Source organism: Ammospiza caudacuta, chromosome 17 (genome assembly GCF_027887145.1).
Source record: "Ammospiza caudacuta isolate bAmmCau1 chromosome 17, bAmmCau1.pri, whole genome shotgun sequence".
Taxonomy (NCBI): Eukaryota; Metazoa; Chordata; class Aves; order Passeriformes; family Passerellidae; genus Ammospiza; species Ammospiza caudacuta.
The window spans coordinates 8,603,248-8,614,934 of record NC_080609.1 but is presented as its reverse complement, the minus strand read 5'-3'; the positions used below and the strand labels follow the sequence as shown (position 1 = coordinate 8,614,934).

The 11,687-nt window shown below is 40.1% G+C and overlaps 1 protein-coding gene across 1 annotated transcript; it reads right to left on the bottom strand.

Annotated features, from left to right (window-relative positions):
* Positions 1–248: 248 nt before the first annotated feature.
* RSL1D1 (ribosomal L1 domain containing 1) lies at positions 249–5,981 on the bottom strand. Its single transcript, XM_058816088.1, has 9 exons — positions 5,883–5,981; positions 5,639–5,778; positions 4,710–4,848; positions 3,991–4,139; positions 3,752–3,853; positions 3,056–3,149; positions 2,843–2,971; positions 1,893–2,099; positions 249–1,656 (listed from the first exon to the last, which is right to left on the bottom strand). The coding sequence occupies exons 1-9, from the start codon at positions 5,916–5,918 to the stop codon at positions 1,312–1,314; spliced, it is 1,341 nt and encodes a 446-aa protein (XP_058672071.1). The 5' UTR covers positions 5,919–5,981; the 3' UTR covers positions 249–1,311.
* Between the last annotated feature and the right edge of the window lie 5,706 nt (positions 5,982–11,687).

Here is an 11,687-nt window from a genome sequence, read left to right as displayed (position 1 = left end):
GGTCGCAGACAGCAGAGATTTGCAGGACAGTTACAATGTGCATCTGCAAATGCACATAGACTCCTTAAACTGTGCTTGAGGAGACTTAAAAAGAGCAGCTGGAATACCAGTTCAGGTTGACAAACAGGAAGCAAGTTGTCAAGGCAGGATGTAAAATTCAGTAAGTAAAACACATATTTTAAAGGCAAGACACATATTTCAGTTTGTCTTTGTATTAATGACCTGATACATATCTTTTTACACTCCCAAGTCCTCAAGCACAAGAACTGTATTTAGATGTAGTATCTCCTGTGCCTGCTCTCACAAGGGCTTTATATCTAACACCTTATTTAATGATGCATAAGTCACTGTTCCAGCAACTAGAAGCCAACAGGAACTATGACCAGGCCTAAGAGAATGGGTACTTCCCACATTTTAGTGGAAATAGTGTGCATTAAATGATACTGCTGCTACTCTTCCAGTGCCAGTGAGTGCTATTGGTTTACTGGGATTACTATCACAGCTTTTGGTTCACAAAATAGTTGAAAAGTTACAAAAAGGTCGAAAAAAGTTGACACCACAGATCAAGCAGAATATTTTCATATTCTTATTTAGCACCCACTTTCTTCCTAGCCAATATCTTGATATGAGGATAAAAAGGAGATGTGGTAGTTTTTTGAAAGAAAAAGTAGGCTGGTTACTTCCTGTTGATTAATCTTGTCTCTTATTCCTATTTGGAGTTTTTACCACTAGGATTTTCCAACACAAATCTGCCTCATATTCTCACTCTGCAAAGGACAGACAAGTTATCATACAGAGAACAACTAAGCAGTTGTGTAAAATTTCAAATACATCACCTTTCAGTCCTGAAGTATGTATTTTTCATGCCATAACAGGACAAGTTCACTTGGCTGGCACAACTGGAATTCACACAGCCTTTGGCTTTCAGATGGAAGAACAACAGTTCTGTGACCATCATACAAGAATACTCTCAACTGTTCTGGTAGCAGAAATAAAGCCCAAAACTGAAGGTAAGATTTTGCTTGATGTTGTAAAATATATGTATACGGTTAAAGCAAAACCTCTCTCTTCCCTTTGACACCTGAAAAATTTGAGTGTTTTTGGTTTGGGCCAGTGACAAATAATGTGATGGGACCATTAAAACAGGGAGTTTATTTGTACCAGCTTGGAAATTAGAAGGAAACCAATGAATCATTACAGACCTTGGTGCAAAAAAGCTCTTGGGATCAGATTTCCTAAGAAGGTATTTTACTTCATCAATAACTGTGTTTACTGAAAAAGATGATACAAAATATGTTAAACAGACAATGTTCATGCTGACTGTGGCACGCGCACCTCTCTGGGTGTCTGCTTCTGTGCTTTTGAAGATTTCCTGGCTGACTGTAGTGACTTGCCAGCTTTGGGTGTTGCAAAAGACTTTGCTTCAGGTTTTTTTGGAGCCTTTTTCATGTCTTTTTCTTTTATTGCTTCCTTTGGCTTACTGACCTGCTTGGCTTTTTTCTCTTTTGATGGTGTCTCCAAGTTTGCACTCTCTTCTGTAACTTCAGGTTTTGATTTTGGAGTATCCACCACTAGAGATGTTTTCTTTCTCTTACCAAGGGGTGTTTTGGTTTTCTTGCCCAAATTGTCACCTTTTCCTGAATTTGGTCCCATTTTCTGTATTTAACACAAACAAAAAAATTACCATTCCACCCAAGAAACATATTTCCTGTTTTTAAGGAAGAAGGATCAGTGAAAACCATTACAAATGACAATACTTTCAACTGAACTGTGCTCTAGTCTTGAAGTATGCTACCACATACTGTTCCCTAAGAAACAATGAAAAAATGAAACAGTTCAAAATCTTTAGCTTTAACTGAAATGCAAGTTCCTTAATATTATTCAACAATTACCTTCAGGTCAGCTGAGCTCGTTGTTTGTATAGGCACCAGTTGTGGAATTTCTTCGTCATCACAATCACCTGGTTCTTGGACCACTTCTATCTTTTCTTTTACCACAGGCTCCTGGGTACCAGCAGCAGCTTTACTTTCTTTTGTCACAGTGACTTGACTTGATTTCAGTTTTTTAGCTGTCTTCTTCACTTTCTTGGGTTTTACCTTCTAGAATTAATCAGAAGTACATCTCACACAAATCCCCATGCCATTTCTAAATGTATAATAACTGTTTTAATGTGGTTAAAAATTAGATAGTGTACCAAGATTAAAGATTTTTATTCAATAGACCTGGACTCATTTAGCCATATGTAAAATATGAAAAAATGCATTACATGCAGAAGTTTATTATAAGTAGCTCACAACTACAGTAATGTCAAGCTTACAGTCTCTAAGTTGAATATTCACGGTCCCAATTTAATTTCAGACAAATGAATATAAACAGAAGTTAGTACAAAGGAATAGCCCATTATTATTTTTTAACAAGTCTGAGGTCCCCCTATATACACAAATATATGAGATTGAGAATTATTCAGATGCCACCGATTAACCAACAAAAAACAGATGCATAATCTGAATCCACATATACATTAATGAGTGTATTTTCAGAAGGTAAATATGGATAGAAGCAAAGCTCTAAGAATGAAACTCCGGTTCTTTGAATTCAGGTCTAGAAATGATTTATTTACAGTTTACTTTAATTTCATAAAGTAAAATCTGCCATAATTTCAGTATCATTGCTGAGTATTTGAAGCACTGAGGTAGGAGTGTCTGACCAGTTTTAGCCATAAAAACCTGGGACCAGTTCTAATGCATTTAAACCCAAAATAACAATGAGTAGAAGGAAAACAAAGAACTACACCTAAATGTACAGATTTAATTTATGCAAAGTTTGAAGAAATTTTGGTTACCTTTACTTCATTTTTCTTGAGGGATGGCTGTTTGTCAAGCTCATCCAGACTGGAGATATCCGCAGTGAATATTGGGAGTGCAACTGATTTAAGTGTTTTGAGGTGAAGAATTTTTACATTTTTCCATTTCTGCAAAAACAAAACCAGTATATTATGTGAAAATAAGGCTGAAGAATGAATCTATTTATCTGTAATAGATTCATTCAGCAGTACCTTTGGTAACTTGTCACCAATCACTTTTGCTGCTGCAATGATATTCTCAAGTATCTCGTCCACTTTCATCCCAGTGTGACCTATGCGCATTGTACTGGAAAAAGAAGTTAATAATAATTATATATGGGCAAATAAACTTATTTCAAGTCACTTGTTTTGTTTAGGCATACCCAGAAATGCAAAAAGCCCACTTATCTGCAATTATCATAAAGGAGGGATGGCTATTGCAGAAATCTTTTGTGATAACACTTAGAAGGGATTCACCTGTATTCATCTTTCCAATATTTAGGTATGCAACTTCTACCTTACATTACAAAGCATTACTATCAATTTGGATCCTTTCAGATACACAATACATGAAAAAAAAATCTTACTAGACTAGAATATTTTGGAAATAGGAAAATAATATTAAATTACATTAAAACTAAGATTGTACATACACTTTCACAGTGACAGGTGCCTAGAAATTCCTTAGGTAAAAGGAAAAAGAAACAAAACCCCTCAACTTCACAGTAAAACTTAAGTAGAACTACTAATTTAGCTATACAGGTAAAAGTTCAAAATGCCCTCCATTTGGAATGGTAACCCTTAATATCTTTTTTTCACATACTAAAGGAATAAAAATAACTCACTTAAAATTCCTACAGTTATGACAGAACCATCCTTCAAGTGATGTATGAATCTATTTGTACTTACTAACAGCACCCTTTGTTGTTAACTGGGAGTGTAGTCCCTTGGATATGTTTTTCCAGTTCCTTGGCAAGATCTTTGGCTTTCAGGTTTACAGATAAAGGTGCCCTAAAACAGAAAGGGAGAGGGGTAAAAAAAGGAAACAATTAGAAAACCCAAAAGAAAACCAATTCCTCCATTACTAAGAAGAATCTGATCTTAAAAAAGATAATGTAAGAATGGATTTCCAAAGTTTAAAGACCTACTTTTTCTTTTCATAGAAGTGTTTTCCCAGATGTGAGGGCAAAAGCCTTCTAATTCGGTCATCAGACAGAAAGAGATCAAAACTGTTCAGGAGGCGCCGCTTGGCTTCAAACATTTTATATTCCTTTTTGAGGGTTTTGTAGGAGATGATCTGCAACACAAGCACCAGTTTAGCCCCTGCTGCTGAAAATGCAACCTGAAATGCTTCTCAGAACTGCACAGATTAAAGCTGCATAACTGACAGTCCACCACAGTGCATTCTTTCAGAATGCTGAAGACCATTACAAAGTATCCATTTCCTATTGTTTAAAGAATATGGATCTCTTGCATAATAACTGCACATCACAAAACAGAACTTGCATACATCAATAACATCCAAATCAAGGTTAAATATAACATGTTGTTATACAGTTTTATTGCTGGTGGCATAAATAATCAAACGTGAATTCTCCCAGTTGGTTACTCAAACTAAATATTGAACATTTATCTAGAAATTGTATCTGATTACTAAAAATCCTGTTTCAAACTGAAGAAATTATTCTGAGTAAATTTTGCATTGTAGAAACATCACAGTTTGAGTAGTCAGAAAAATCTTACTAGTGTATGTGAATGAGAATTAGAATATTAAACAGCAGAAAAGAACAACTACTTGTATTCTTTATGGTGATACAACAGAAAATAAATGACAGTACTGTATTATACCAACAAGGACCACCCTTACCCGGCTAATACTTCTGATCCCATTCCGGAGTAAAAGTTTCTTGTACAGATTTTCAGTCTGTTCTGCTGATAAGTTTGGTTCATCCTTTGTGAACAGGCAAACATCAGCTGTTTCTGGTCGAATGCCATGGGGCAGTGGTCTACAATGAGAATATGAGATATATAAAAAATGTCTAATAAGAGAAGTTTTCCCCAGAACTAGGGCTACACTGAAGATGAGTCCCCTTTAACAACCTGCCTGTATGTACACTTTGTTAACTATTAAATATTCTCAGTGGAACCTACAGTTGATAAGCATACAGAACTCTAAAGGTGAAACCATCAAACACCACGGCTCCAGTCAGACCCAAAGTGGAATCCTCTATCCTGCCAGCAGCCCTTACCACACGGGTCCGAGGAGGAGGAGGACCCTCCATGCTCCTCCCTTCATGCCATGGCTGCATCCATGCATTAGAAAAAAAAAGTTATAACACCGTGGCCCTGATAAACAGATGTAAACTTTCTCAATGTAGTGCAGCTACAGCCTAAAAAGAGACTTCTAATTCATATTCAGGTTTGGTTATTAAAACAAAGAAGTATTACTAATGATTTGGTAGTGGTGAGTCAAGACAAGGAAGGTGATTCTAGATATTTTCTAGATATAGAAATAGGTAATATCTAGATATTTTCTAAAGCTTAAGGACTGAAAGGCACATACCCTGTAACCGGCAACCCACAGAACCAGCATCCTGCATGCAATAAGCTGGCACAGCCCAGCAAAAGTAGTACTTATAGCAAAAGTAGGGGTAAAGCAGCTTCTGACTCGGCAGTTCTTAGCCACGGCATAGAAGCTCCCAGGACAAGGCCGTGGCAGTCAAACCCCTTGAGCTCACAATCTGCAGTGTTCTTTTCCAAGCCCTGTAAACATGCGGCCGGATATCAGTGTCTTACATTCTGATGAGCTTTGCCGCCTGCGGGACCTTCCACACCGTCACCAGGAGATGAACGCTCTCGCCCTCGTTGAGGAGCAGCGCGTCTCCCTTTGCCTTGCTTCTGGAGAAAGCCAAGAGAGCCTCCACCGCCTTCTTCACCTGCAACGGCACCACAGCGGCGCCAGCCGCGGGTCAAGCCCGGCCCGGCCGCGCTCCCGCCGGCCCTGCTCCCCGCAGCCCATGGGCGCGCCGGTCCCACATACCTGGGCGCGATCCAGCGGGCTCCTCCCGCTCGCCATGGCGCTACCGCTCCGGGCACCGGGACACCGGGACACCGGGACAGCGCTCCCGCCACGTGCGGCCTCCGCGCCTGCGTGCGCGCCACTTTCCGGGGCGGGGCACCCGGACGCTCTGCTTCCGGGGCAGGGCTCGCTATGCTTGGGGCTCAGCGTGCGCTCCGTGCTTTCCTGCCCTGCGCACGGCAGCGGCTGCGGAGCCGGGGCAGGGCTCGCTATGCTTGGGGCTCAGCGTGCGCTCCGTGCTTTCCTGCCCTGCGCACGGCAGCGGCTGCGGAGCCGGGGCAGGGCTCGCTATGCTTGGGGCTCAGCGTGCGCTCCGTGCTTTCCTGCCCTGCGCACGGCAGCGGCTGCGGGGCCGGGGCGGGGCGAGCGGGGCTCGGGCTCACCGTGCGCTCCGTGCTTTCCTGCCCTGCGCACGGCAGCGGCTGCGGAGCCGGGGTGCGGCGGGCCCGTCCTGAGCTTGCAGGCAGCTTTGCCCGGCGGGGTCACCGGCTAACCGGAGCAGAGTGCCGGAGGCCGTCAGTTTATCTCGCTTCGGCACCACGGCCAGAGGGAGGTCATGCCGGATTGCTCGCAGTTGTAGCCACCGTGTCTTCACGGTGAAAAACGTTTAGTCGGGCTCGCCTTGTTTTATGGATGGTGCTCTCGTAGTCCAGCCCCGGGTGCTGCTGGCCCCATTGGAATGGCCCCATTGATTCCAGGGGTGGCTTATGTTTAGCCTGCTGTGCTCCTGGCGCTTTCCAGAGCTTCCCCGGCCAGTCATTTCCCAACCTGTGTTGCCGCTGCTCCTTCCCAAGTGCAGATTTGCATTTGGCTTTTTTGAGCATTGACGGGTTTGTGTTGCCGAGTCTTTCCAGCCTATCTAGGTCTCTCTGTTCATGAGGGTAATGGTTGGTCCCAAGTTTGATGCCCCCTGCAAACTTGATATGACCGTACTTCAGGTCATTGTTGGAGATACTAAACAGAGCATAGTCCTGGATAAATATCAGCAGCACTCCATTTGTTACTGGCCTTCAGGTGGAGTACAAGCCATAATCTCTGCCCTCAAGTCCTGTTATCTGAACAGTGGTTACCCATCTAGTTGGTCCCCCAGCACACCATCATGTTTATGAAAAATTGAGCGTGTTCTCCAGATTCCTTCTTTGAAGACTATCCCTGATTTTACTTCCCATATTTCTGTCCTTTTGCACTGGAGTGCTGTCATAAGTTCCCTGTTTAGCCAGGCCAGTCTCCTGATAGATCTACTTGTTTTACTGAGTATTCAGGAGGAACTGTTTGTATGATTGGAGGAGTTGTCCTTAAACACCTGCTGCCAGATTTCCTGAGCTCCTTTGCCTTCAGAGCTGCCTCCCATGGGATCCTGCCCACTGGTTCTCTGAATAAATCAGGGTCTGTCTCATGGAGTCCAGGGACTGTATTCTGCTGCTCATTTTCCTCATCCTCTGTCTTGAGCATGGCTATTTCCAGCAAACCACCGATTATCACATCAAACCACTTCTTTCTAGTGTGTGACTAATAAAGGCAGAACTGCTGCATCTCCAGTTTAGGAATGCATTGACTGACTACATGGAAATAGCTTAATTGCAGAATGCTTATTCCATTGATTTCCATGCTGGATAAGTACATTGTTCTGAAATAAAATTTAACCTGGAATTATTTTGGTCTCATTCTCACAGTGCTGTGTGTGCCCTGGCAGCTTTAGGTTGTCTGCATCCATCACACAGGTAAGCTGCTCTCTGGATTACACAGCTATGCATAACCAAGGCTTAAATATGTATGAAATTAGGAGTCTTAGTCATTCACTCTTCTCTGGATTTTTTTCCTGCTCTTTGTCTTTCTATGTATGGTTTTATTCCTTCTCATCAGATGTCTTCCAACAAAATTTGTTGCTCCATCAGTGTGGCCAGTGCAAAGAGAAATTAAAATACCCTTGTTTCTTGGCAAGTTGCTTTATGTAGTGATTTATATTTTCTTTCTGCTGTTAGTGCCCTTGGAGCAATAGTAGAATAGTTGATGGTATCAAGACTTATCCAGACAGGAAGGAACTATACAGACATACACTGATTTTAAAGAGTGGTAAAAGCATCCTGAAAAATGGAAGTTTTCCTTTCCTATTGTGTTATTTAAACAAAACCAAAACCAAATCAAAACAAAAAAGAAGCTGGCTAAGAATATGTCCTTTGTTGCCATGTCATATGAAGTACTGATTAGAGAAAATAGGAACACACAGGGTAGCCAAGGAGGGCAGACTCATTAAAACCTTTTCAGTACTGCTGGAATTTCTGCATGTGATACTGGCTGCAGTGCTGTATATTCTGTCTAGTAGCCTTGCTTCTATCTTTGCACATTTTAGGGCAGCTGTATTTTAATAAAATGTCGACATTAACGTGACATGTTAAAACAAAATAGAAAAAGTCAGATGACTGGAACATCTCTCTGAAAATGAATGAGCCAGGCTAGTCCTGTAAGATGTGATTGAACAGCATGTTTGAAGACTGACTTTACTGGGTCAGTATAGCATTAATAGGATAAAACTGCAAGGACTATTATTAGTGACTCAAATTTGATTTTTTCACATATCAGTCTCATCCAAGGACATTTTTCTGAAAAAGTTTTGGTCTGACATGACTAAATTTTACCAAATGTGGTTTAACTGACTTAGTCTAATAATTTTCTCTTGAAAGGTACTTGGCATAGCTAATAGAGCTGTCTTGGAAAAGTTAAGTTAATCTATGAATAAGAAATATTTTGGCTTAATACAGCATGCAATGAATATAAACTATAAAAGAGCAGACTTTTAATTTAGCAATGTCATAAATTTACAGTTACTCCTACAAGGAAATCAGGTTTGTTACTTTTATTGGTGCTACTGCTGTAGCTCTCAATTTAACTTTTTGGATCATGAAAGTATGTTTTTTCTTTAAAAAAATTTGTATAGTTTATTTAAATGCTAAGATGGAAAATAAATTCAAGACATTCTACCTCATTACTTATTTAAGATGCTTTTTATATGCCTAACTTTCACACAGCAAAAGGTGCAACTGTTTCTGCTGTAAAGAGGTCTTTTGGGTTTAAGGTTATTCAAGTTTCAGTTCCCAGCTTTGTGTTCCTCCAGACCGTTTGATGGCAATGCCAACATCCCAGATCTCTGTGAGTGTAGTTCTTGCAAGAAAACCAGCACAGAGAGTATGCAGAGATTCAGACAGGACTAAGAAGTGCCTTACAGGAGAGCTCAGAATCTCCCCACTAGAGCAGAGTTGAAGCTCTGTTTTCTTTCCCCCATGCTCCTTTGCAATGCTGGAGTCACCTCAGCTGTACCTGACTCACACACGAGGCTCTGGTGCATCCACAGCCACCAAGGGGCTGTTCCAAAGGACAGTCCCTGGCACTGGACAAGGCTGCAAAGCTTTCTCGTTATAATCTTTGCCTCATATCCCTTGCAGGGGCTTAACAGATAACAGGAACGCTGCCTCAAGTACCTTTTGTCACCCAGCAGTTAATCTGTTGTGTCTCTTATTACTCTTATTGAGAAACAGGTGGACTTTTTTAGGTGTATGGAACTGACAGGAGATGTAGAAAAATTTACATTGGAAGGAAAGCCAATTGAAAGCATGTGGATGATCAAGTTATATATACACAGACAACAGATTTTGGGTTTGTTAGCATAAATTTCTATTTTATATTAGGACTAGAATCCTTCCTAGTATTTCTTCAGAGGAAAAGTAGTATCTTGTCAGATTTATAGTGTGATAAAATAAACACAAGGAAATAAACATCTTCACAATATAAAATCTTCAGTAGTAACTCCAGTTTTGTTGGTATATTTTTTGTACCAAATCCTCTATAGAATATACAAAAGGAGCAGAACAAGTAAGAGCCTTTAAGTAGCAGTTCAGGAAGAAAACAGTCTTGTCTGGAGCAAAACAGGTCATCTGCTTTAACAGCATCATTCCAACAGTCTGCAGTACGAACCAAACAGCCAGAGTAATACAGATCTAATACCTGGGCATTGAAACAATCTCTGCTTCTTAGGTAATAGTCAGTAATAAACTCTTATAAAAACACATTTCTCATCATTAACATGATTTTTAATATATAGACTGGTGTCATAAGTCTAAAATAGAGGTTCTTCATTGAGTAATTTTCACTGGGCTTTTTATGCCACTGAAGAAAGTCTGTAGAGGGGCATAAAAATTGTGACCAGCAAATATCCCCATGGATAAATCTCCTTCAAACAGCTATTTTTCTTACACTATTACACCATCATCAATAGCTTGCTGTTCAGGAATACAATTTACTGCCAGAATAATTGTTTCAGGAATGTGGATCAGTTCCTGATTGTCTGCTAAGGTGACCAAGGTAGCTGGAATGGTTTCACACAGACAGTTGATGGCAATGTTACTCAACTGATCACTGCACCCATTCCTCCAGCTACTGTGCTTTACTTCCTGGAGCCTGCAAAAGCAAGGAATTATTTTCCTGTTGCCAAATAATTAGTACTGCTGCACATTCCGATTTTTTTTTTTTTTTTTGTATTTAGTATTTGTTACATATATCAAGGTTTTTGGTTCAAGAACATACAAGTTCTTAACTTACAGAATAACTACTTATGTTTTTATAAGTTACATCATGGCTAAGCACTCAAGCCATATCTACACTGCAAACTATGGCCAACAGACAGAGAGAAAAGTGTGATCCTCATCAGTACCACACTGCAGATGCCATTATACTGAGGGGAAAACCCCCAAACTCTCCTTTCTGCAGAAACACACTCAGAGTTTTGCTGGTATGAATTAAAGCTACACCATGGGAATACCCTGCCAGTACCCCATGCAAGCACAGTTACCCTGGCAGTGCTCCTAGGGGTGCTGTATCTTCAATTCAACTTTTATTTCCTCTTTTTTCCCCTCCTTCCTTTCAACTGTTGTTGCACAGCTCCTTTGTTTTTGTATCATCTTCAAAGCAGCATATCACATTTTCACAAAAGGAAATATTCAAAATGGTAATTTAAAAAAGTTTATTACATCAGTGAATCAGCAAATAGTGTTTATTTCCAACAAAGCCACATTATCTTTTTGTCTTCTTTCATCTAGATTTAGCTGTATTTAATAGTAGCAAAAATGGGACTATAAAATGTAGAATGGAGATGAAATGAAAAAGTTGAGATGTAATCTGAGGACTACTCAAATACAATGTACTTCCAGCTCTTCTACCCAAAATGCAGCCAATTTGTGTACATTTATGCCTTACATTTTCATGTATTTGCTGTAGAATGAAAACATTTTATACCCAAATAAAAACCTCCTACAGGATAGGAATATCTTTAATTGCATAACGTGGATTCTGTAAATGAATTTATAATAATACAACCTCTCAGTTTACAGACCAGGTGACATTAACGGGAATTATGGAAATGGTAATCAAATGCACTAGATGGGATGAATAATGGAAATACTGACTTTCTATCTACTGATACTCCAACCCACCAGGTGATTATTCAGTTTAATATTAAATACTCAGTCCAGCCTCAAAAGAATGAAGTTTTAAAATCCCACGTTGAGTTTACTCATCAGTGGAAAACTGATGCTGGAGCATCATTTCCTTTTCAGATACACTTCAATGCCTTAAGAAAAAAAGTTTTAAAGGACCTAGCAATTTAGGGATTTAACTGTAAGTATTCTCCAATAATAGTCACTGCAAATTTCAAATCCATGACCTTACTTCAAGAAGTCAGTCAGATATGTGGAAATCTTGTCAGTCCAGAATATG

What these genes read in the sequence shown, in the direction of transcription:
- RSL1D1 (XM_058816088.1), bottom strand. Translation starts at nt 5,918, where the DNA reads ATGGCGAGCGGGAGGAGCCCGCTGGATCGCGCCCAG. An exon ending in AACAACAAAGGGTGCTGTTA is followed by an intron (nt 3,150 to 3,751) that starts GTAAGTACAAAT and finishes TTCTTTTTCCAG; the next exon opens with TACAATGCGCATAGGTCACA. An exon ending in TCAAGAAAAATGAAGTAAAG is followed by an intron (nt 2,100 to 2,842) that starts GTAACCAAAATT and finishes GATTAATTCTAG; the next exon opens with AAGGTAAAACCCAAGAAAGT.